At 62.7% G+C, this 22,853-nt stretch overlaps 2 protein-coding genes across 2 annotated transcripts; one reads left to right on the top strand and one right to left on the bottom strand.

Moving 5' to 3' along the window:
* The first annotated feature begins 6,711 nt into the window (after positions 1–6,711).
* Positions 6,712–7,919, top strand: HES3 (hes family bHLH transcription factor 3). The gene is made up of 4 exons (XM_088023056.1): positions 6,712–6,771; positions 6,880–6,975; positions 7,077–7,158; positions 7,546–7,919. Exons 1-4 carry the CDS (start codon positions 6,712–6,714, stop codon positions 7,917–7,919), a joined length of 612 nt encoding a protein of 203 aa, XP_087879182.1.
* Positions 7,920–9,554: 1,635 nt separating this feature from the next.
* GPR153 (G protein-coupled receptor 153) lies at positions 9,555–19,891 on the bottom strand. The gene is made up of 6 exons (XM_028108602.2): positions 19,757–19,891; positions 15,633–16,101; positions 14,818–15,247; positions 13,088–13,280; positions 12,404–12,588; positions 9,555–12,256 (listed from the first exon to the last, which is right to left on the bottom strand). Exons 2-6 carry the CDS (start codon positions 15,986–15,988, stop codon positions 11,558–11,560), a joined length of 1,863 nt encoding a protein of 620 aa, XP_027964403.1. The 5' UTR covers positions 15,989–16,101; positions 19,757–19,891; the 3' UTR covers positions 9,555–11,557.
* Positions 19,892–22,853: the final 2,962 nt, after the last annotated feature.

Below are 22,853 nucleotides of genomic sequence, written 5' to 3'. Positions count from 1 at the left end.
GCCGCCCGCGGGGTGCCCAGGCTGCTTCCGCGCGGGGACCCTGCCCCGGGGGCAGCGGGAAAGCCCAGGACGTGGCCTCTGCGCGCGGGATGACCGCCCACTTCAGTTCGTGGGGAGGGAGAATGTTGGCCAATCGTGGAAAAGCTCAGGATACATCACGTTTTTCAAAAGGCAGAATGCAAAACTTTACAGCGCGATCTTGGCTTGGCTTGGGAAAAGCAAAAGCAAACGTGTGAGCCTGGGGAAACGATGGAAATATAAGCCACAATTTTTTAACATTGGTGATAGAACAATGGGTGACTTTCATTGTCTTCTGTATATGTTTTTGTATTTTCCATATGGTGCACAATCAACATACATTACTTTTTAAATCCGAAAGTGTTTCTTTGTTTTTGAAAGGGTTAATGGCCTCGGGGGAGCTTACAGAGGGATGATGAAGGAGAAAAGTAAGCGAGTGACTAGAATAAACTATGGTGGGGTGGGAGTGGGGTAGGAGCCAAGTAAGAATGGAGAGAGAGAGAGAGAGAGAGGGACTCCGAGGAGGGTCCTGCAGGTGGGCGGGCGGAGGGTTAGGAGGCAGCATGGAAGAGATGCTGGAGCTAGGTCTTGGGGCACTCAGGGACCGGCAGCCTTATGCTGGAAATGAGAGCAAGGGCATCTATGGAGAGGGAGGGAGGGCGGGCACCAAGTTTGCAGACTCAGGTAGGAGAAAGGAAGCCTGAGTTGGGATAGGGGACAGGCCCCAGGAGAGGCTGGAGCCCGGAGTAGTGGGTCAGAGAGTGCTGAGACCGGGCGGGCTGTGCACTGCAGTCACCCAGACCTGCATCTGAGCCTCTGGCTGCCCCGTCCTTTTCTGTCCCCACAGGACCTGGCAGGAGGCCTGGCATCTGAGCAGCTGGGCTCAGGGAAGGATGGAGAGCCTGGGATTGAATCCTGGTCTCAGCACTACCAGGGCCCAGCTTTGTAACCTTGAGCAAATCGACTCCCAAGTTTCAGCTTCCTGTAAAATAGGAGTCCTCATTTCAGCATAAGGTATTGATAATGTTCTGCAAAGCCCAGTACCATGTTTAAATAATGCTCAGAAAACATTTGCTAAGTAAACTGGGTTCGTGGGATTGAAAGGGGATTTAATGTTTTGAAATCCAAAGTTGCCCAGTTGCAGTACCACGTAGGAAGGAGGCATGGCATTACTACGGGCTGAGAGCTCATGCTCCCGACACTGCCCCCAATTTCTGATGCTCTCACCCAGACTCAGTACCTCTACCCCAATGCTGGGACGCCTCAGGGACCCCAGAAAATCATCATTGCATCCTCACTCCTGGGAGTGAGTCTGGTCCTGGGGTAGAGAGCTGCTCCTAGGAAGCTCCTTTTCTGGCCGTTGGCATCTGCTGTCCACACTGACTCAGGGCCCTGATGCACCCCCGTTCTGGGGGCACAGAGTGCCAGGAAATCCAGCTTGGTGAGACTGAGCAACCCTCTCTTCTCTGTCTACCACCTCCCTTTAGACCATACATCTCCATCAGCACCATCTTGGAGAAGGAAGAAAGAAAGGGAAAGCAGTCCCCTGCCAGGTATGGCCAGACTAGAGGAAAGGGGGATTTTTACAAGTGCCTGGAGTTGCTGAATCTGTCAGGGCCCACAGCTCACAGAACAGTAATGGAGGAAAGAGGCAAGTAAGCAAACATATGCACATGCTGGCATAGACCCAGAGAAACAAAGCCACACACAGAGATCGAGAGATGCACAGAGAAACAGTAATTCACAGAGAGATATGGACAGAAACTCATACACTGAGACCCGCTACCAGAGAGGGAAGCAATCTGGTCAAAGAAATCCACTCCGCATCAAGTTCTCCAGTGTCGTCCGCAGGCATGAGAACAAGCCCACAAAAATATAAGAACATAAAGGTGAACTACTCAGCCCTGGGATGCCTCACTCGCCTTCTTTTGTAAATAAGCATTTGAATGTGTTTTGTTCTTGGACCCGGGAGGCAAGTACAAAGGGAGCCCTTTCTCATGCAGGAAGGTCCCTCTGCAGGGTCTCCCCTGCACCCCCCTCATCCTGCCATTTGCCCACCAGCTGAGGTGGCCTTCCATCCTGACCTAAGTGGGGATTTCTCCTGTTTCAAGAATCCTAAGAACTGCCTTGACTTTTCCAAGTTAAACTGCAGGCTGAGATGAAATTAGCCTTCTTTTTCTTAAATGGGGTTCCTTGATGGAGCAAGGGAGAATGTAGGGAGAGGGGATGACCCAGAGCAAGCTGGAGGCAGGTGCCAGGGATGAGGTGTCACCAAGCACCTCGACCCACACCAGCTTCTCAGGGTGAGAAGTTTGTTCTTGTCCAAGTTTGACCCCGCGTAAGAAAAAGTCTGAGAACTGGCCTCTCCCTCCTCCCTGCTGGTGGGTCCCCCAATCAGTTGTTGTTAGAGGGGCCTCCTGGGGGCTCCTTGTCACTCACAGTTCCTCTGTCCCATCCACTTCCCACGTGGAGGCCAGGAGGGGCCTGTTCAGTGTAGCTGCTGCTCTCCCCAGGAGAGAACCCTGATCCTCCAACACTTTTCTTCTCCCTCCTCTGGCCATTCTGGGCTTCAGGCATGAAAGCCCCCTCTCTCTGGTCTGGAAACGGGTAAATGATGCGTAATTTATGAGCACATCAGCCCGAAGTGCATAAGTCATGTGTGCACAAAAGGGCCGGGTAAATATTTAAAGATTAGAGCCAGCTGGGGAGAAACACAAAGGGCTGGGACAATGGGGGTCTCTCTGAATTCACTCTCCCTGAGCTGGGCCAGCCCAGTTCAGTGTTGATGCACTCACCGGAGTCCCAGCCTTTGTCCCCTGGAGGGCCCTTGGCGGCCGGGCTATTCGGAGTCCCAACACAGCTAAAGAGAGTTAAACAATCGCAGCCTCTCCAACCCCATCTGGAGACAATCGGCTGAGTCATTTCAGAGCTTTTGCTGTGTCCCAATAGTTAATTACATGAAGCAATCACTTCATTCCACTTTGAAATGCATCTGCAGAGACGGCGGTGCATTTCTCTCCGCTCCCCTCCCCTTCACCCTCTGTGGCCTCTGCGGCACTCACCAGTTAGCATGGCTTTCAATGTCTGGGTGCTGGAGGAAGGGAAGGGGCTCTCACCCAGGGTGAGGAGGCTAGCTACACAGGGCCATCACCTGGAAGGGCCGGTAGAATATCTGGTCTGTCTCTTGGCCTGGGACCTGCAAACCCCCTCCCTCCCTTGTTTCCAAAACCTCAGTTGCTCTGTAATGTTCTTTCCTTTTTTTTTTTTTTAAGATTTTATTTATTCACTCGAGAAACAGAGATACAGAGAGAGAGAGAGAACATGAGCAGGGGGAGAGGCAGAGGGAGAGGGAGAAGCAGCCTCCCCGCCGAGCCAGGAGCCCGATGTGGGGCTCAGTCCCAGGACCCCGGGATTATGACCTGAGCGAAGGCAGACGCTCAACCATCTGAGCCACCCAGGCGCCCCTGTAATGTTCTTAAACCAAACGGGGGAAGGGGGAAGGGAGAACAAAGTCACAGCTCATTTTTGCCTTAAATTCTCAAGCCTGAGGAAGCTGAGGGCTCTGAGTATTCCTGGAAGCCCCCAGAGGCCTCCAGAACTATAGAAGGAATTTTTTCCTTGAATGAGCAAAGGGCAGCCTGGGTCTCCCCAGCGCTCTGCCTGAACTTGTGCTCCTTTCCAGGCCCCCTAGGAATCCCAGATGCTAAAGATGGAAAGGGAGTCGGTGGCCTACATCCCAGTTTGCATAAGCCCGGCTTCTAAGTTGGTCTATGTCCTTCCCTGCAGCCTGAGAGCACTTCGCCCTGCTTGCTCTCAGATAAGGGGGTGGGAGTGTGCCGCCCCTCCCACCTCGGAAATCATCTCCCTTACCTCTACGCACCCGTCCGGAGCCCCGCCTGCCTGTGAGTGTGGGTAGGATGCTCAGGCTCAGGACTCGAGAAGAGTGGGGGAGGGAAGAGAGGCATTGGGTCTTAGTGGGGAGGTGGCTGCTCAGGAGCCCGAATTGCTGGTAAAGTGGGGATTTCTCCCGGCACGGGAAAGCGGGAGTGGGGGGATGGAATCCGCACCGGGCTCTCTTTCCTCCCTGAGTCTGCGTGACCCTCAGCCGGCTTAAGGGCTGTTCGTGGCGGGCGAGCCAGGCTGGGAGTGGGAAACCCGGAAAGCAGGGAGGAAATCATACTAGGTGTGTGTGTGGCGGGGGGGAGCCCCAGCCCGGGAACTTGTTCCGGGATGGGGGAAAAACGGGGACGCAGGGGGCGGTGCCGGGGTAGGGGGCAGCGGAGGCGGAGGCCCATTAAGTGGGCGGGGGCCGAATTTGACGGCTGCGAGTCCAGCCCAGGCCTCCCCGACAGCCCCGCCGCCCGCAGCCAAAGCAGAACATTGCGAATTAGCTCGTTTTGCGGTCAATTTTCCACTGCTTAGGAAAACACTAAGCCACCCACGTGAGCGGCCCCACCCAGCGCGGCCGGGAGCCCTCGGCTCGGGCTCAAGAGGAGTGATGGCCGGAGGAGCTGCGGCTGCCAGGGTGCGGGCAGGGGCGGTCCGCGGGCCCCTTTATGGCGGCCCTAACTCTGGAGAGGGGGCGGGCCGCGAGGGCCTCGCCGAGGGCCGTTGGTTTGCTAATGCGCCGGAGTTAAAAGGCGCGGGCGGCGGTTTATGGGGAGGGATCATAATTAGAGGACAAATTGCCCCGCAGCCTGCGCGGCTCAGGAGCGGGGGCGGGGGTGAGGGGGACCGGCAGAGCGAGGCGCGCGCCCAGCTTCCGTGCAGATGTGCAGCAGCTGGAAGCCCGCGCGCGGCGGGGCGCCCGGAGTTTGGCCCCGAGGGGGCGGGCGGGGGCGGGCTTTGTGGGGCCGGCACAATGCCCTTAACACTCGGCTGCCCCCTTTGTGCCCGGCCGCGCCGCCCGCCTGCCCCGCGGCGCCTTTGTACCGAGCCGCCACCGTCCCAAGCCGGAGGAACGCACGGAGGCCAATGGGGCCCGGTCAGCCCCGGCGCTTCAAAGCTGCCCGGCGCGTGCCAACGCCTGCCGTCCGGCCTCGGCCCCGCCGCCCAACCCGGGCCCGGCCCGGCCCAGATCCGGCCGCTGGGTCCCGAGGCCGTGGCGGAAGCGCACCTCGAAGCCGCGGACCACGCAACCTAAGCCTGAAAGGAGGGCGGGGCGCGATTCTCCACGCTGCTTGGCTCTTGAGAACGCCTCTGCCCCGGCAGGGCCCTTCAAAACTCCGGGAGGGGACAGGGGGGGCGGGTGTCAGGGGAGAAGACGCCCCGGCTCCAGGGAGCCGAGGGGGCCCACCCAGGCCCCAGCAGTGTCCCTTCCCCCTCACGCTGAGTCCCCTGCAAAGGCCAATTTGTGTATTCCTCTGCCGCAGGGCGTATCTGCAGAACTTTTGCGTCCATGCTGCTTCATCACCCTCGAGAGCAGCCGTGGGGGCCCGCATTGTTCGGAACCCCATTTTACAAACTCTGAAACCGAGGCCCTGCGAGCCCAGTACAGGGAGATAACTCCGTATGAACTTCAGGGACTCCTCTGGACGTCAGCCTGTCAGTCACAGCTACTGGAGGCCTGCTCCCAGGGTCCAACCCGGGACTGCACCAGTCCTGGTGTGGGTGCCTCCTTCACGGAGCTCCCTGGGTCTCCAACCACAGCCCAAATAATGAAAAGTGTTTGGGGGTTCCAGACCTCCAAGAGCACAGAATGGTGCTCTCCCCATATGATCAGTGGTCTTTCCCACCCTCACCTTACATTTGTTGGGACCGAGAGAAGGCGGGTGGGAATGAACTCGTAGGCTGGGAGGTAAAGTGTCAGAACCTTACTTGTCAATCGGGAGTGAGGATGGGGAGGCTGTTCTCTTCGCCCTGGCTTGAGGCTGCCTGCAGCTTACCCCCAGCTAGGAGAGGTGGATTGGGGCCTAACAGGGCCAGAGGGCACATGAGCCCAGGCTACACCTCTGCACAGGAGTGCTCCCAGTCCAAGACCCCAGCCAGGAGGAGACTGGCTGTGGCCCTGAGGGCGGGCTGCACGCTTTAATGGGACACATGTCGCTGCTTGGCCCCCTCGGGCCCAGCCTGTGCCCGGCTTTGAGCAGCCATAGGCAGAAAATCGCTTCATTGTCCCAACATTAGGGCGACTAATGTGGCGTTGCCAGCGTGGCCAGAGCATGAAACCCGCAGAAAGGGTTCACTGGCGGGCCCTCCCTGCCTCCGCATCTTCATCAGGCCCAGAGAGGCCCGGCACCTTGTCAGAGTCATGAGCCAGGCTCAGAGCCAGCTGGGCCCATGAACATTCCTCAGGGGGTGCCCTCCCAGAATGCTTGGAGGCAAGGGGCAGCAAGGGGCCTAGTAAGTGGGCTTAGTGGTGAGGCTCACTACCTAGGGACACTAGACATGGAGAGAGGACAGGGCATGGAGGGGTGTGCATGGGAGAAGACCCCAGACTCAGGAAGTGGTGGGGGTGAGAGGGATAAAGGAAAGACTGGGAAAGGGGAAGGGGGGTCCCCTGGAAGAAAGGAAGGTTCCTGGAGGTGAGGCTGAAGCCCGGGCAAAGAGGGAGGTGGGGAATTTCACAGTGCATCCCCCTCTCATCTCCTCCCCCCCTCGGGGTTCCTAGAGCCCAGGAGCGCCTCATTGACATGTAAACGAGAAGCCCCTATAAAGGCGGCACTGCCTCCCACAGGCGCAGATAACGACACCATGGGCACTAAGCCCGGGACCCAGGCCAGCTCCGGTGGCCGTGCCAGCGGCTTCCGCAAGGTCTGGGGTCCTGAGGAGCGCAGGGTGGGCGCCCTGCCAAGGCGGGGGTGGTGTGGGGCACAGGGTGAGAGGACCGTCGCCCTGCCCTAAAATGCCATCCCTCCACAGATCTCCAAGCCACTGATGGAGAAGAAGCGACGGGCACGCATCAATGTGTCCCTGGAGCAGCTGAAGTCGTTGCTGGAAAAACACTACTCACACCAGGTGAGACGTGAGGCCGTGGTGAGGTGGGGGTGATACAATCCCCAATCTCATTCCTTCCAAATCGGACTGCCCAGCTAAGAGCCCTTTCCACTGATCTGCAGATCCGGAAACGCAAGTTGGAGAAGGCAGACATATTGGAGCTGAGCGTCAAGTACATGAAAAGCCTTCAGAACTCGGTGCAAGGTGGGAGGGCGTCTGGAGCCGGTAGGGCAAGGAGCTGCGGGGGCGGGGGGGGGGTGACTTGTGAGGTCGGAGCCCTGGGTATGACAAGTCCAGATAAGGGAAAAATGGATGGAGAAGAAAGCTCGGGGCAGTGGGCAGCTGGGTGAGGAGAGGGCCCCAGATTGCTGGAGCCAGGAGGCCGCAAAGACCTTGCAGGCTAGTGCAGTTGTAATCCGGGTGGGCGAAAATCTGGACCCTGGGAAAGAAATTCGGGTTGCCTAGCCCCTCCCCTCCCTTCCCCGCCACTCTTCTCCCCACCTTTTCTCTCTCTACACCTCTCCTTTCCTCCTCCCCTCTCCCATTCTTCCCTCCCCTTCACATTTCTCCCGTCCGCTCCCCTCCCCCCAGGGCTCCGGTCGGTTCCCAGCGGAGCTGAGTTCCCGTCGGGCTTCCGCAGCTGTCTGCCCGGCGTTAGCCAGCTTCTGCGGCGCCGAGAGGAGGGAGGCGGTGGCCTGCGCTGCCCCCTGGCGCACGAGCGCGCAGGAGGCAGCACCATGGACAGCGCCGGCCCGAGCCCGGAGGCACCCGCGCCGCTCGGCCCCTGCGCCCCTGCCATTTGGGCCCCTGCTCCGGCCACCGGCGGCTCGCCCTCCCCGCCACCCCTGCTCCTCTTCCCTGGAGGTCTCCCCGGCCCGTCCTCCAGCGTCCCGGGGCCGCAGCCGGCGCCGCGCCGCTGCACCGAGAGCCCGGGGCCGGGTCTGGGCGTTTGGCGGCCCTGGTGAATCCCGCGCGGCCTCGGACTCAAGGGGGCCCCCGCCTGGCATGGGGACGCAGAGACTGTTTAGAGCGCGCCTGCGGTGACGGCCGGGACCCCCAGTCGTCCGTCCCGGTCCCGTGGCAGGGGTGGCCGGGAGGGTGCCGCGCGCCCGCGAACGCGAGGAAATACACGGAACCACAGGGGGGACCGGGGTCCACCCCCCACCCTAATCCCACCTACTCAAGCCAGACCCGCTCTCTCTTCTTCCCACCTTCTCGTGGGCCTGGGAGGGTATGTCCCGGGCTGCGCCTCTTTCCCAGGGCCCCCGGCGGGCAGCCCGCCCCCACCCCCGCCCAGCAGCCACGCCGCGGTGGGAAGGTCGCCGTCGGCAGCGGCGCAGAGCGGACCCCTCGCAGCGAGGAGAATTGCTGCCCCGCCCCGGCCCATTCAGCCAGCCGAGGACGCCCGGTTCCCACCGGCACAAAGCGCGCCAGGTCCCGCCCCGCCGGCGAGGGGCCCCCAGCCCACCCCCACCTGGGATCCCCTCGGCTTCCACGGATCCCCACCCCCTCCGCACTAGGCGCAGCCCACCCGGCAGGCGCGCTCTCCGAGGTCCGCCCCTCTCAGAAGACCCGCCCGGAGCGGTCCCGGCTTAGCAGCCCGCCCCGCAAGATGCTCCGCCCCTCGCTCGGTTCACCCCACGCCCCGCCGTGGCCGCCACAGAGCCCGCGACCCTCGGAGCGCTCGGCGCCTGTTTATTCGTCCGAAAACGAGGTCATTTCTGTGCTCGGACTCTAGCCCGGGGTCCCGGTTCTCGAGCGGCAGCCTGGGGTTGGGGGACGGGAATCCCGCGCCGAGCCCCGGAAGAGATCCTGGCACTTCCAGTTTGAAATTCAGAATACACACAGGGCAAACCTGTGAAATGGGTATAAAGAGACCACGAAGGTCCAAATTTCTCCCACGATGCCTGCTTGGGTGCATCTTTTGAACGACAAATACCGACTTTCTATAAAATATTTCCCTTTTAGGAGTGCCCCTGCTTTGCCTGTGTGCTAAACCCGTTCTGGTTAGGCTGCGAGGAGAGAGCGGCCCGGCTCCCCCACTCCACCCATCAGGCTCTTTGGAGCACAGGCGGGGAGGGGGTCCCCGCTGTGGCGGTCCTGGGGCCGGCCTCTTGGGTCTCCGCCTCCTACTGCGTTGGGGGCGACTGGGGGACCAGGGCAGCCGCACTAATCCCTCTGCCAGCCACTAGGTGGCGACCTTACGCCGCGGACCCTGGCGCGGCCTCCAAATTCTTACCGGAGCCAAACGGTCCGGCACCACCACCCCCTCCCAGCCTCGGCCCTACGCTTCTTGCCCTCCTGAGCCAACCTCATAGGGGCTAGACGCCCCTGAAGCCACACCTGGAGCCGAGGCTGTAAGCTGCCCTTCTAGGGCTTCTCTGGTGCCCAGCCCACAGCTCCATCCTGCAGCTGCTCCAGGCCAGTCTCACTCGCTGGGTGGGGCTGCAGCAGTTGCATGGAAAAGGGACACCGACCCAAAGGATGGCGCACTAGGAGGAATTCCGGACCCAGAGGAGAGACGTTTGGGGGCAGCTGGCTAAGCAGTGCTGCTCTATTCTAGAAAGGTGTTTCCATGAAACTAGCCTAGGAATGCCAGGTGCAAATCATAGGAAGTTTTTATTGTATCCTGTACAGAAGAGAAATGCTCAGTTGTCAAAAAACTACAAACGGATCCCTGGCTCTGGGTGGGTGGTGGTGTGAAGACAGAGCTCCCTCCCCTGTGAGCCCAGGGTCAAGCTGCTTATGAATGCAGCAAAGAGGCCTAGAGGCTCATGAAGTGTGAGAGGAACCCCAGGCTCCAGGGTCCTCCGTTTGGGGTCCTCCCTCCTTTTTATTTTTGTAAAAACCAGAACTGGAGGGACTTTGGGGTACCATGTCTCCCTGCAGATATTGCCATTGGATACAAAGTACACAGAGTAAAAACCCAATGTGACAAATGGGCCGGCCTGAGCAGGGGTGAGTGGGTGGAGGGGTGAGGTGGGGGGAACGACACAGTGGCTAGCTGAAGATCTCTACCCCCACATGACAGGTTGGTCCTTGAAGGCACAGCGATGGCCAGAGGTGGCGCGTCCCACGGCTGCGGCTGTACTGCAGCTTCCTGCCTTGCTCACCTGTGGCCAGCTCCTCCCTCCCATTACCCCCCCAGCCAGCGACTAGGGGGAATCTCAGAAGCAGAGATGGAGCCAGTCCCCTATCCTTCCCCCCCTCCCCGCCCCCCAGGGGCCTCTTCTGGGGCTGACACCTTGTCAGCTGGGTGAGGAAATAGGCTTGGCCACAGGCGGGAAGGTTGGGGCGGCTGCAGAGCAGGAGGGAGCACAGTGCAGGCAGGCTCCGTGCAGGCCCTGGGATCTGCTCCAGGTTTTCCCGTGTAGGGCCATTGCGCCAAGGCAGGGGCCAGGACGAGACCACTTCTGCATTTGGCCCTGTCCTTTCAGCTCAAGATCACAGCTGTTCCCGGGCCTCTGCTTAGCCTGATTCTAGGGTCTCTCTCCACGGAAGACCCAGCAGGCCCCTCCCCAAGGCCCATGGCAAAGCCTAGGCTAGCAAGGGGTCTGCTCAGGAAAGAGAGCAAAGAGCCCTGACCCCGGGGTGAAGGAGGACCCTCAGCAGGGACCAGGCCTTAAACCCAGAATCTGGGAGACCTCTAAGCCAGGACCCTGTCCCAGGGGCCTCAAGATAAGGAAGCCCATTCTCCCTTTGCTTCAGTTCTTTCCCATCATGGACCCACGACCTTCATGGTGGGAATCCTAGAGGTGGCTGCCGTGGTGGGGAGAGTGATGAGGGCGGGGACACTAACAATGGTCAAGGTGGGTGATGGCGCAAAGTGTTGTGCTTTAGCTGGGGTGCGGGTGGGGTGAGTTCCTGGGGGGTCCAGGGGCACTGAGAGTGGGAGGCCTCAGGCGCAGAGGCCACAGCAGGCCACACACTGAAGACTGACCCCCACAAGGGACCCACAGAGGGCCCTAGACGCTCTCACACCCTGTCCATGCAGGGGCCGGTGCACACGGACCAGGAGACTTCTCCAAACAGTCCTGAGAGTTAATATGGTCACCTGCTCATTACAGATGGGGAAACTGAGGCAGAACTGGTCAGCAGGAACACCTGCTCAGAGAGTTTGTTTGGGCTCTGAAGACCCCTGTGCTGAGAGACCCTCTGTACCCTGCCCCCCACTGAGGTGAGACAGTTAACAGTGCAAAGTGGAAAGCAGGGTGCAGTCAGTCCCGTGGCTCCCGCTTCTGCAGGGCTGGGCTTTGTTCTGTCTGGTGGTGGCCCTGTCCCTGGGCTCCTTGCTGCCACCCCCATCCCCCCAGTCCCGCTGCCCAGGCACATCAGGGCGTGCAGAGCCCGCCTTTACCCAAGTCCAGCCTCGCTCTGCCCGGTGATGCACTACCCAGCCGCGGTTCAGGGCAGCCGCCGCCCCTCCAGGCAACGCCCACGGCTCAGTCACGCAGGGAGGGCTGGCACTTGGCCAGGCGCCGTTGGCAGGCCCCGCGTGGCGCTGCCCGGGACCCGGCCTGGGTCAGCGTGGCATCTTTGGTGCTTTGGTCCCTGCGGGCGGCCCGGCCCGCCGGGCGCGCGCGTGGGGAAGCGCCGGCAGGCCCTAGGACGCGGAGCCCAGCGAGTCCGAGTGCAGCGTGACGTAGCCCGAGGAGTCGGAGGGCGAACTCAGGAAGCTGCTGGTGCTGCCGGCGCCGCCGGCGCCGCCGCCGCCACCGCCGCCGCCCGCCGCGTGCAGGCCCCCGGGCTCGCCCCACGACGCGCTCAGGCCGGTCCTCAGGGGTCCCGCGTGCGCGTGCACGGCCAGGCGCGGCCCGGGGCTCCGTTGCGCGACGCCGCCGCCAGGGGGCGCCGCGTCCTCGCCGGGCCGCGAGCTGTCAAGGAAGGGCCCCGGCGGGGCTGGCGGGGCTGGCGGGGCTGGCGGGCGCCGCAGGGCCTGCGGCTCGCTCTCAAAGGCGGTCAGCGCGAAGGCGTCGGGCAGCAGCGAGGCCGAGGCGGAGCGGGCGCCGGGCCCGGGGCGGAGGCGCGGGCTGCCGGGGGGCGAGTCGCGGGCGCGGCGTGGGCCGCCGTCGGGGGCCAGGGGGCGCAGCGACAGCAGGCTCTCGGCGGAGCGGCGGCGCGGGCGGAACGGGGGCGCCTCCTCTGCGCAGGCCAGCAGGCTGCCGCGGCGTCGGTCAGGCCCGGCGGGCAGCACCAGGGAGGCCAGGTCCTCGCCCGAGCCCCAGCGCGGCAGGAAGGCGGGCAGCGGGACGGCGGCCCACACTTCCGCGTCGTCGTGGGAGAGGCGTCGCGTGGGCGGGACCTGTCAGGACGGGCGGGGTTAACCCGGGCTGCCCTCCTGGAAAACGGGGACCGACGCGGGGCCTCAGAGAGGCAAGGCCTTGGGGCGATCACGATACTCCCCCCCCACCCCGCATTTCCGGCGTCTGGAGCCCGGCCCTGTCCCTACCTGCAGGTACTGCATCTTGTCCTCCTGCAAGGGCCGCAGCGGGTAGAACTGGGGCAGGCCCCCCTCCAGGGCCGAGAGCTCATACTTTGCCATTCTGTCCAGGGCCACAAAGTCACCTCCATAGCTGTAGTCGAGGGAGTGCTCCAGCACCAGGTCCGGGGGGATGCCACCCTCCAGGCTGGTATCTGCAGGGTGGGGCAAAAGCTTAGGGCCGTGGAAACCTGGGGGCGCCGGACAGTGAGTTCTAGGGAGCCTCAGAGACACAGAAAGGGCAGGAGGCTGGGTTCAGATCCTGACACTGCCACCTTTTAGCTGTGGGACTGGGGAGATCACCTGAGCCAGGCTCCTGCTCTATGGGGATGGGATGTGATGTTACCTGGTGAGCTTTGGGGGTGGGGGACTAAATACACATAGGGTCTGACCATAGCAAAGCCTCAACCGAGGGCAACGCTGTTATTGCTGCGGTGAGACAGCACCTGGGTCTACGGGAGCCTTCCGGGGACCCCTAAGGGTGGAAGCTCTGTGGGACGCATCCAGTCTGGTGTCCACAGGTCCTGCCTGGGTAGGAGGATGCCCCACAGGACACGTAGGTCCCTGGGGGGTTCAAGCACATGGTCACCTGTGATCCTGCTGACCTCACCCAGGCACCACTCTCCCCTGGGGCCGCTCCCAGGCCATCCTCACCATTGTCTGAGTCCTCATCGTTAGCCATGAGGGCCACGCACTTCTCCCAGACGGCTTTGAGGTCGGCGCGGTAGCGGTCGCAGGCCCAGAGGAATATGGGCAGCAGGAGGGCCTGGGCCACCGAGCACCAAAGCACACACAGTGCCATCCAGGGTGCCGAGGCGTCCGCCCGAAGGCTGCTGAAGCTCACCACCTGTGGGCACACGGCTCGGCCTGGCACCTGGCAGGACCCCTGTCACACAGCTTGCCCCTCCCCCAGCCTCAATTGTCCCACCTGCCAGAGGAGGAGACAGAGCTATAGGCTCCTGGGCAGGAAAGAACCAGAGCGTGAGCAGAAGTCCCTCTCCACCAAGAGCTGTCGGCTACCCACATGAACAGCCATCGCCCCGTGTGTGCATGGACAGCCCTTCACAGAGGGCCTTGCCCCATGCCAGCCTCATGACTGCCCGAGGAGAGAGGCAGGGGCATGGTTTACCAACCCCTTTTTGGGAAGAGGAAACTGGAGCTTGGAGAACCAGGTGTCAAACTTACCAGTTCAGGGACTTTTTTGCCATCCCCACTCCTCTGTGGCCAAGTGGCCTCCTTAGCCCTACCCGTACCCTGGGGGGCACCGGGGGTCTAGGTCTTGGATCTCAGAGGAGAATCAAAGGAGTTTCTGAGAATCAACCAGGAAGCCTTTGGGTCCCTGCCCAGGGACCCTCACTCCTGTCCCAGGAGAGTTCATTCCCCCACCCAGAGTGACATTTAATTATTCCCCCATCAGAGCAGAACTGGGTATGATACACTCATCATGCTGGTTCTGCTGTGTGACCCTCAGAAAGGTGCTGAACCTCTCTGGGGCTCAGTTTCTTCATCTGTGAAATGGGCCAAGAACACCCCCAGAGAGTGAGGTAAAGATCCCAGACACCGTAGCAGGCCTGCGGCATGGAGCGGGCTCCATAAAATGCACTCCCTTCCATGCCCTGAAGAGAAGCTGGGGAGGCTCTTCCTCCATGGCTGTCCCCTTCTGATTCTGCAATTGTATACACGCTCCTTCCCTCCATCAACACAGGCTGGAGACGCGGGGCCCCACTGCACACAGAACCCAGCACCTGGGTAGGGCGGTTACCAGGCCCACTGAGGGTGGAGCCACAGGGTGCCTGGGACTGCATCCTGTGTGTCCCCTGACTCTGAGGCTGCCACCCCACCTGCCACCTTCTGGAGCTTGTGTCCTGCAGTGACTCCAGGGACACAGCCCTGCCCAGCTGCTTGGACAACGTCTCTGGCTGGTCCTTGCGCCAAAACCCCTCCCTACCCCACTCCAGAGCTTTCAGGGGGTTGGGCTGGAACCCTGTGGGTGCTAGTGCATGGCTACTGAATCCAGACTTTATTCTTGGGCCAGGTGGGTATGTGACTTCACTTTCCACACCCTCTGATTCGAATGGGCCTCACCTTGGTGAGGAATGTCCCCTACAGTGTACCACAAAGATCCTGGGCTCCGCAGTCCCCTGACATGGGCTCAAGTCCTCACACAGCTGCCTTAACTTTAGGTGGGTGATGGTTCCACTCTGACCTCAGTTTCCAAATCTGAAATGGGGACGATGATAATGCCGCCCCCTCCCTCCCTCCCTCCGAGGACTGGATGGGAGGATTCAACCACCTGATGCCTGGAGCACGCCCAGCCCCAGGGCTGTCCCAGAGCCCACGGCCCGGCCCCGGAGAGGCTCCCACCCGCTGACAGTCTCACCCACCAGCACGGGGAAGCCCATGAGGCAGTCATAGATGATGACGATGGTGGCCACCAGGCCCGTGATCTGCAGCGAGGTTTTGGCAGGCTCAGAGCCGTCGATGGAGGAGCGGCGCTTGCCCTGCGCATCCTCCACCACAATGGTGGGCACGGTGAAGGCGCGGTGGCCGGCCCGCGGCCCCACCTGCACAGCCAGTGTCTGGAAGAGGGCAATGGCGGTGCAGACCACACCCATGGCCACACTGCCGCCCACCAGCAGCAGGAAGCAGACGCCGAAGCCGAGGCCGATCTCAGCCACGATGAAGCGGCAGCCGTGGGTGTAGAACCGTTCACTCGTGTCGTGCCAGCCGACGGCAGGCAGGGCGGACAGGATGAAGGACACCATCCAGATGCCCATGACCGTATGCACCGCCTGCTTCTTGGCGTTGCTCAGCCTGGCATGAGGTGGGGGCAGGACCGAGGTGTCACTCCCAGGGTCTTCCCAGAGCCCTGGGGCCCTGCAAGCGATCCCCAACTGCCCTGGCCCCCTGGTACATCATCGTCACGGCACGGCCAGCAGAGTGGGGCCTGTCCCTTGCACAGGGGATCCTCATGCATGTAGTCACACATCCCTCCCACCACGCATTTCCGTACTGGACACTGTGGACACCCCTGCACGCGCAGGTGTGCAGCCCAGAGCAGCCCTTCCTGAGCCTCTGGGGGGGGGGGCGTTTCTGCGCACGGGTATCCCAGGTGGCCTCTGTGCCCACTGCCCACACGACCCCCCCTCTAAGACCACCAGACGCCGAAGTGCAGAGGTGCGCGTGCTCCGGGGCTCACCGGTAGTTGACGGGCCAGCGAACCATCCACATGCGGTGGTAGGAGAGGGACGTAACGGAGAAGCAGGTGGCCAGGGTGAGGGTGTAGAAAGTGGAGACGAAGACCTTGCAGAGGCCTTCGTTCCACTCGTAGTCGGGGCGCTGCCGCCGCAGCTGCACCACGGAGTACGTGGCGATGGGCACTGCTACGTTGAGCATGTGGGTGGCCGCCAGTGTGCACAGCAGGAACTCTAGCGGCTTCCACTTCTTCTGCTTGGCTCCCACACTCAGGATGCCCCAGGCGTTGGCGAGCAGGGAGAGGCCTCCACACGCCAACCAGCCCACTGCGCTGCCGGGCAGCCGCCGCTCATCACTCATGGTGCAGATGGGAGCTGGCCGGCAGCTGAGACATCCTCCTTGGGGGCCAGGCCCAGGCTCGGAGCAGAAGCCCTCACACGTGGTGGGTCGGAGACACCAGGGACCGCGAGCATCTGCAGTGGGGGAGAAGCCAGGGAGTGCTCAGAGATTGTCCCTCTGGCTAGGGCATCAAAGCTCTCGGGCCTCCAGGGAGTGGGAGAGGGAGGGGCCCCCTGATGCACCATGACCTGTGCGGTCCTGACTTGGGCTGGGCTGCTCCACCCTCCTCTCCTCAGGGGCCTCTAGCCCATGTCCCTGGCACCCAGGGGACTAGCCAGGGGTGCCCAGTAAGTGCAAACACCCTCCCTTCCACCCACTCCTGGCCAAGGTATGGAATCTGGGTTTGCTCCTGGGACAGCTGCATTATGCTGTGGGTCCAGGTCTGGCACACAGTGGGCGCTCTGGGCGGTGGTCACGATTATGCTGTGGGTCCAGGTCTCACACACAGTGGTGCTCTGGGGAGGTGATCAGTGCTATGCTGTGGATGCCTGGGACAGCATGGGCCTGTAGACAGCCGAGGGACCAGACCTTGACCCCAAGGAGGAACTGCCGATAGCCTACGGCCACAAGCCAGGGACACAGGATGTTGGGTAGAATGCACATGTTGCAGAGGCCGTCCATCCTGCCAGAGAGCCGGGCTCTAAGTCCCTCCCTCCCCCTTCCCAGCCCAGCAGCCCCAAGCCACGCCCCTGTGCATGGCTTGAGCCCTGGCTTGAGCACTGGCTGGTCCCTCTGATGTGGGGCCCCACAACAGGCGTCTCTGGCCATAGCCTGGAGGAGGCAGCGTGGGGAGAAGTACAATGCTAAGTGAAGGCCTACTGTGTGTTCTGCACACTTGGCCCTTTTTACTCCGGAGCCTGTTTAATCTTACTGGTTGCAATTTTCTAGCCTCCAACACTTATGAGCACCTACTGTTACCAGACACAGCCATGTGATCCCCCAGGGGCTTTACCCAGCTTGGAATGGACAGGCCATGGCAGGCCCCTGGCTCTCAGGGCAGGCGAAGCAGTACCACTCGGTCCTGCTGCCAGGCGCCGCTTCTTGTCTCGTCTAGAGTTCTTTGGGTCTGTCTGTGGCCTGACCCCACCCCCCACCTGGATACAGAAGGATCCCTCAGGGATGAGTCTCATTCATCCCCATGCCCCAGCCTCGGGCCTGCCCAGATCCCTGACCCAGGGGAGGAGTCTATTCTGGACCACACCGGTGCTCCTTAAATGCCTCCTAGGAGGTTGGAGGGTTTCTGGGGACAGGAAAATTCCTTCCCAAACATTAGGCTTCTGCTTACAGAGCATGCTCCTCTTCCCCACCCCAGATCCAGTGTGGGAGGTGGGGTGGCCCCATGGGACCCTCCACCAGCCATTGCAGAGTCCAGCAAAGCTCTCTGACCTCAGCATATAGAGGCCACATGGGGTTGGATAAAGAGCTGCTAGATTCTCGCCCACCCGCCAGTTATAGACTCAGCCGGGCCTTGTTTTTCTCATCTGTGAGCTGGACATGATGATACCTCCCCGGGAAGGTGCTGTGAGTAGTAGACACGCTATGCCATGGACGGGGCCAAGTACACAGTACGCCCTCAACGAATGCTTGCCAGGTACAAGTCTGTACTACAGCCCACCCAGCTCACTGAGCTCCGCTGTCCCTTAAGGGCCGAGACACTGAGCTTGGGGGTGTGGGTAAGCCTCAGACCTGTGGGTAGACACAGCCACCCCAAGCAGAACCTGGGACAGCACCGCTTTGGGGTGAGGAAGCCCAAGGGGGTCCCGAGCGGGCAGGGTGTGGGTGCTGCTGGGGGCCGGAGACTGCAGACACCGGTGATCTTCACATTGTCCAACAGGAAGCTGGATTCAGCATGCACCCGGTGGGCCAGAATCTATCTCCACCCGCACTGGGTCTCCTTGGCTGTCCCACCGGGAGGCCTTCCCTCAGAATCCCCACAGGCTCTGTCTGGCCCCCGTCACCCGGGGCCCTGTTGACCACTGGTGCAGGGTGGTGGGGCAGGTGCCACAGGCCACAACTGGCATAACCTTTCATGGTGCCAGATCTGCCCCGTGTCTGGCCTAACAGTGTCTCACTGCACGCAAGGGCCCTCGGTCTGTGGGCAGGAGGACCGTGACTTGCCTGGAGAGGGAGCAGGCAATGGGAACGGGCACAGTCCCCAGTTAGTGTCCCCAGAGATGTTGTGTGATCAATACTGACATTATCCCCATTTTAAAGATAGTCCAGCAAAGACAGAGAGAGGTTAAACCATTTGCCCAAGCTATGAAGTGTCTGAACCAGGACCCAAGCCCCACTCTGCTGACATCAAAATTCCTGGCCTCTCAAATCCAAGCCCAAACCCTAACCCCAACCCAAGCAACAACAGGCATTTTTTGTTCCTTGAACTGAGGTTGCCTTTTTCAACTACCTACCCCTGCAGGATGGGTCCTGCTGTTCCCACACTGCAGATGGGAACACTGAGGCTCAGAACCCGGAGCCACACAGGGAGGAAGTGCGAGGGCCGGGTTTGGAGCCTAGGACTCCTGAGAGCCGTGGTGCTGGGATGGGGGAAGGATGCCACTGCGGGGTGAATACCAAGTCCTCCAAACACACAGTGAGAAGGGGCTGACGGTGCAGGGACCGGGAGACGCCTTCCTCCGGGCTGATCAGGCGGCTGCTGTTCATTCCCCACAGGGAGCAGCAGACGCGGAGGGCCAGACCCCAGGCTGGGCTCCAGCCAGGGCGGTCCAACAGCCAGGTGTCGCCGCTCCCCACTGGGAAGCTTCTTCCGCAGTACACTCAAAGCGTCCCCCCAGCATTTCAGGTTGGGGCTTCCTGCCTCCCCCAGACCCCGGAGCCCCTCCTTTCTCCCCTCCCCCCACAGCTCGTCGCTGGGCGGACTGCAGGTGTGCCGGGCGTGGGACCCAGCCTGCCCAGAAGCCTCTCCCCGCCCCACCCGCGCTGGGTCTTCGGGCGGGGCCCCGGCGTGACGTCACGGCCCCGGACCAATGAAGCCTCGTGGCCCCAGGGCTCTATTGCGCAACAAAGAGAACCCAGAACTTGAAAGGATTTCCCGGGCTCCAGGCGGGCTCCAGCTGCACCCGCCCAGCTCGCGCGGGCCTGCGCCCTGGCTGCTACCCACCCGCGCCCCCAGCTGCGCCCCTCCCGCGCTGCCACCCGTCGGCCCGTGAGGTCCAGCCCCGCTGTCGCCCGGGGCGGGGCTCGCTGCGCGGAGCCTCCGCATCTCCGGCACGCCCCCCGCCCGCCCTGCCCGCCCCCCAATCCCGCGGGCCCGGCTCCTCCGTGCTTCGACACTCGCGCCCGACCCGGCGCGTCCCAGCCTGCCGGTCCCCAGCGGGACCCCCAGCCCTACCCAGCCCCGAGGGCGCGTCCGAGCTACCGCCCGGGAGGCGGACGCCCCAACGGATTACTCTGGGTAGGGGTGGGCCCAGTACCCCTAAACTGGCCGTCCCCGCTCCCTGCAAGCGGCGCTCCTAGACCCGGAGGCGGCGGGGGGGGGGGGGGACGGGGGAGAGACCGGGGAAGAGGCCAGCCCCAGGGAAGTTACCCCGGAGGTCCCCGAGTCGGGGGTGGGGGTGCGCGGCCCTCAGGGGTGCCCGCGGCCCCTCGGACAGACCGTGAGAGCAACAGACCGCAGGCAGCCCCTCCCTGCCCAGGAGCCTCCCGCCGGGGGTCCTCCCTCCCGGGGTCCTTCCCACCCAGGCGTCCTCGGGCCCGGGCGGCGGCGCTCACCCTGCACTGGGGGGCCCGGGGCTCCTGCTCGCTGCTCCCGCCTCCGGCTCTGGCTGCGGCTCACGCGCTCCCCGGCCGAGCGCGGGCCGCCGGGGGCCGCGGGGGTGGCTGGCAGCGGAGCGGCCCGCGGGCCGGGGCATCCTGGCGGCGCCGCCCGGGGCCCGCACGTTCCGCTCGGCTCAGCTCGGCCCGCCGCCCCTCCCTCCCCTCGCGCCGCCGCCGCGCTCGGCTCCCGCCGCTCCGCCGGCTGCGCTCGGGAGGCCGGGGGCGGGGGGCGGAGCAGGGCGCATGCCTCCGCACCGCCCCTCGGACCGCCCCGCCCCCGCCCCCGGAGGCGCGGCCCGCCGCCGCGTCCGTCTGTCTGTGCATCTGTCGGTCCATGGTTCCCCAGCCTCCCCGCCGCCGCGGGACTGAAGCCCCCTAGGGAGCGCGGCCCCCCGCTGCCGTCTCAGGTCGGTCCACTGCCCCGATGTCGCCTCCAAGCCCCCTGGCAAAGGGAAGGCGCAGAGCTCTGGGGGCTGGCAGGTCGAGGGGGCCTGGGGCCAGAATGGGCAGCGCGAGTCTAGGGACGGGGGTGGGGGCTCAGGGAGGCCTTCCCGGAGGAAGCCACATCTAAGGTGAACAATAGGGGTGGGGTGCGGAGTAGCCTGAGGATTAGATACTTTCAGGACCTGGGGAGTTTGTCAGGATCAAGGGGCTGGGGCAGGAGAGGTAAGGTTGGGCCAGTTAAGGATTCAAACTTATCCTGGGCCCGGGGCGCGGTCCACCATGGCATGGTGACCAGGCCACAGGGCTGCCAGGTGGTTTGCCCCTCCCCCCCAAGGGCTCAGAAATGTTCTCAAGCTGGAACTAGGACAGCGCAGCCGGGAGAGGCGGGGCCTACAACCCAGAACTCCTGGCCCCGACCCCCTCAGGGGCTACCCCCCTTAGCACTCCTGGCGGGTGCACAGGCTGCCACCCATAGATATCTAGAGGGAATCGTATCAGCGTCGACTGGGGGCCTCTGGAGACCTCTGGAGTCAGAAGAGAGTGATTGCTGGTATCTTGGTCACCCATCCAGGCAGCGGACCCTGCCTGTCTCCTGTCTCTTCTAGAACACCCATGACCACACACCCCGGGCACAAGGCCTCCAGTTACTCTGAGCTGTTGGCATGACCCTGCCCTGCCCACGCACCTGGGAAGGGGGCACCTGTCCAGACAGGACTAGCCAAATGCAGCCAGTGCTGCCTGCACCGCTCCACGGCCTGGCACCCGCACTGTCCCCAGCGCCCCCATCTCCATATCCCAGGAGCAGCTGGGGAGTTAGGAGCAGCTGTTAGGAGAACCCAGGGTAGGCCTTAGGGTCAGTCCTCTGAGACAAAAGTAAAGGTGTTTGTATCCAAAGGCTCCAAATGAAGTGGGGCTGGTGAATGGGGGGCCTTGGGCCATGCACTCTGTGTGTGTGGCTTCTGGGCAGTCGGGGCCCCTAGTGAGCCCTCCGTGGACGGGCCAGCTCCCTGACCAGCGGGCCCTGGTTATAACTAGGCCACCAGCAGTGGGAGGCTGGCACAAGGAGGCTGGTTATCAAGTGTGACATTTCCAAGGCAAACACAGGCGACCCAGTCATCCCTAGCCTTTGGCCACACTGCTGCCCCACTAGCAGAGGGCAGCCTGCCCCAGGCGTTTGGCCCCCAGCACCCCTCCACCAGCCCAGCTCACCCACTACTGCCTTTGCTAGGGTGCCCCTGCCCCGGGCTCAGCTGGCTCCGGGGGCAGGTGGGGATGGGCCTCCAGTGGCCATCCCAGAGGCCTTGTGCTAAATGCTTTGTTAGCCTGGGCTCCCCCCAGCTGCCCTGGGACATGGATTTTAGGTACCTGGCTTGCCCAAAGCCACACGGATGGGTGGCCAAGCCAAGACTGAGAAGGACGGAGATGCCCTAGTGCCCCCTTCCCTCGGGGAACCCAAGGGCTCAGGCACTGCCATAACCAGTCCAGTTCTGGTTTCACGGACCATGGTTTGGCCGGCCTGGGCTGGGCTTTCTGCTGGACACGCAGGGCAGGCCTCCTGGTCGCTCCCAGCCCAGGCACCACCATCGCCTTCAGGAGGTCGGCATGGGGCATGGGTGGAGCTGGGGCGGCTGAGGGGGTTGCTGCCGTGGCCTCATGTGGCGCGTTCCCTCCCCCCTGCTTCCAGGCAGGAAATAACCCCGTCAGCTGGGACTGAGGCCTGAGACGGATTCCAAAGCTCTTGGCGGGGGTTTCTGCACATCTGGAGCCTCCTTCTCTCTCTCTCTGGGCCTGAGGGAGCCCTGTGTGAGGCTGCAGCTGTTGTGGTCAGGCTCCATCTCCAGGCTTCCAGGATGAGCCCGAGTTGGGAGCATTCTCCCACCACCAGGTGTGCCTGGTGGAGGAGTCTTCCTCAGCCACGGGTGGGGGTGAAGGACGGATGCCCGTAGTGGCCTCAGCAGCTTGTCTGCCCCCTGAGGTTGCTGGCCTCGGTGCACACACAGGGCCACAGATGTGCACACGCGCACACACGCAGCCATGCATGGGCACCATTCGCACACACACCACCCTCAGACCCCCCCCCCCCCCACAAGCCTTCCCAATAACCCGTTGGCCTGAGAGGCTGGGGGTTTCCACGACAGGCATGGGGGCCCTGGCACCAGCTGGGAGGCTCCTTCTAGCAAAATCTCTGCCTCTTTCTCCAGAGGGCCAAGGTTTCAGCGCTGCTTCCACTAAGAGGTGGAGGGAAGCCAGGGCAGGGCTCCCATATGCTGAGGGTGCTGCAGCTGGGCTGGCCTCAGCTTTCTCTGCACATCACCTCCCTGAGTCCTCGAAAGCACTGTCCACCCCATCTACGGGAAGGCTACTGGGGGCTCAGAGCTGGCATCTTGCACAGGCCAGAGAGAGGGCAAGGGGGGGCTGGTGCCTCCAGGCCAGGGCCCCGGGAGGGAAGGGGTGTTCTCTCCAGCAAGCACCTGAGTTCTGGGGTACACGCAGGCATTGGCACCCGGGGCGGGGGAGGGAGGGGTGGGCCCATGGAAGCCTCTAGTCCCCTCATCAGTGCCCACCAGGAACGCAGCCCCCCAAGACAAATGACCACTCGGGACCAAGG

Source organism: Eumetopias jubatus, unplaced genomic scaffold (genome assembly GCF_037043125.1).
Source record: "Eumetopias jubatus isolate StellerSeaLion01/CBP00866 unplaced genomic scaffold, mEumJub1_p1.0 scaffold_4, whole genome shotgun sequence".
NCBI lineage: Eukaryota > Metazoa > Chordata > Mammalia > Carnivora > Otariidae > Eumetopias > Eumetopias jubatus.
Note: the sequence above shows the minus strand (reverse complement) of the source record. Positions and strands in the feature narration are given on the sequence as shown.

Bases quoted from the DNA above. Each gene is read 5' to 3' on its own strand.
- GPR153 (XM_028108602.2), bottom strand. From the start codon at position 15,988: ATGAGTGATGAGCGGCGGCTGCCCGGCAGCGCAGTGGGCTGGTTGGCG. The intron at 15,248-15,632 runs GTGAGCCCCGGA...ACCTCATGCCAG, and splicing joins CGCTGGCCCGTCAACTACCG to GCTGAGCAACGCCAAGAAGC. The intron at 12,589-13,087 runs GTGAGGATGGCC...CCCACCCTGCAG, and splicing joins CGATGAGGACTCAGACAATG to ATACCAGCCTGGAGGGTGGC.
- HES3 (XM_088023056.1), top strand. From the start codon at position 6,712: ATGGGCACTAAGCCCGGGACCCAGGCCAGCTCCGGTGGCCGTGCCAGC. The intron at 6,772-6,879 runs GTCTGGGGTCCT...ATCCCTCCACAG, and splicing joins GTGCCAGCGGCTTCCGCAAG to ATCTCCAAGCCACTGATGGA. The intron at 7,159-7,545 runs GTGGGAGGGCGT...CCCTCCCCCCAG, and splicing joins CCTTCAGAACTCGGTGCAAG to GGCTCCGGTCGGTTCCCAGC.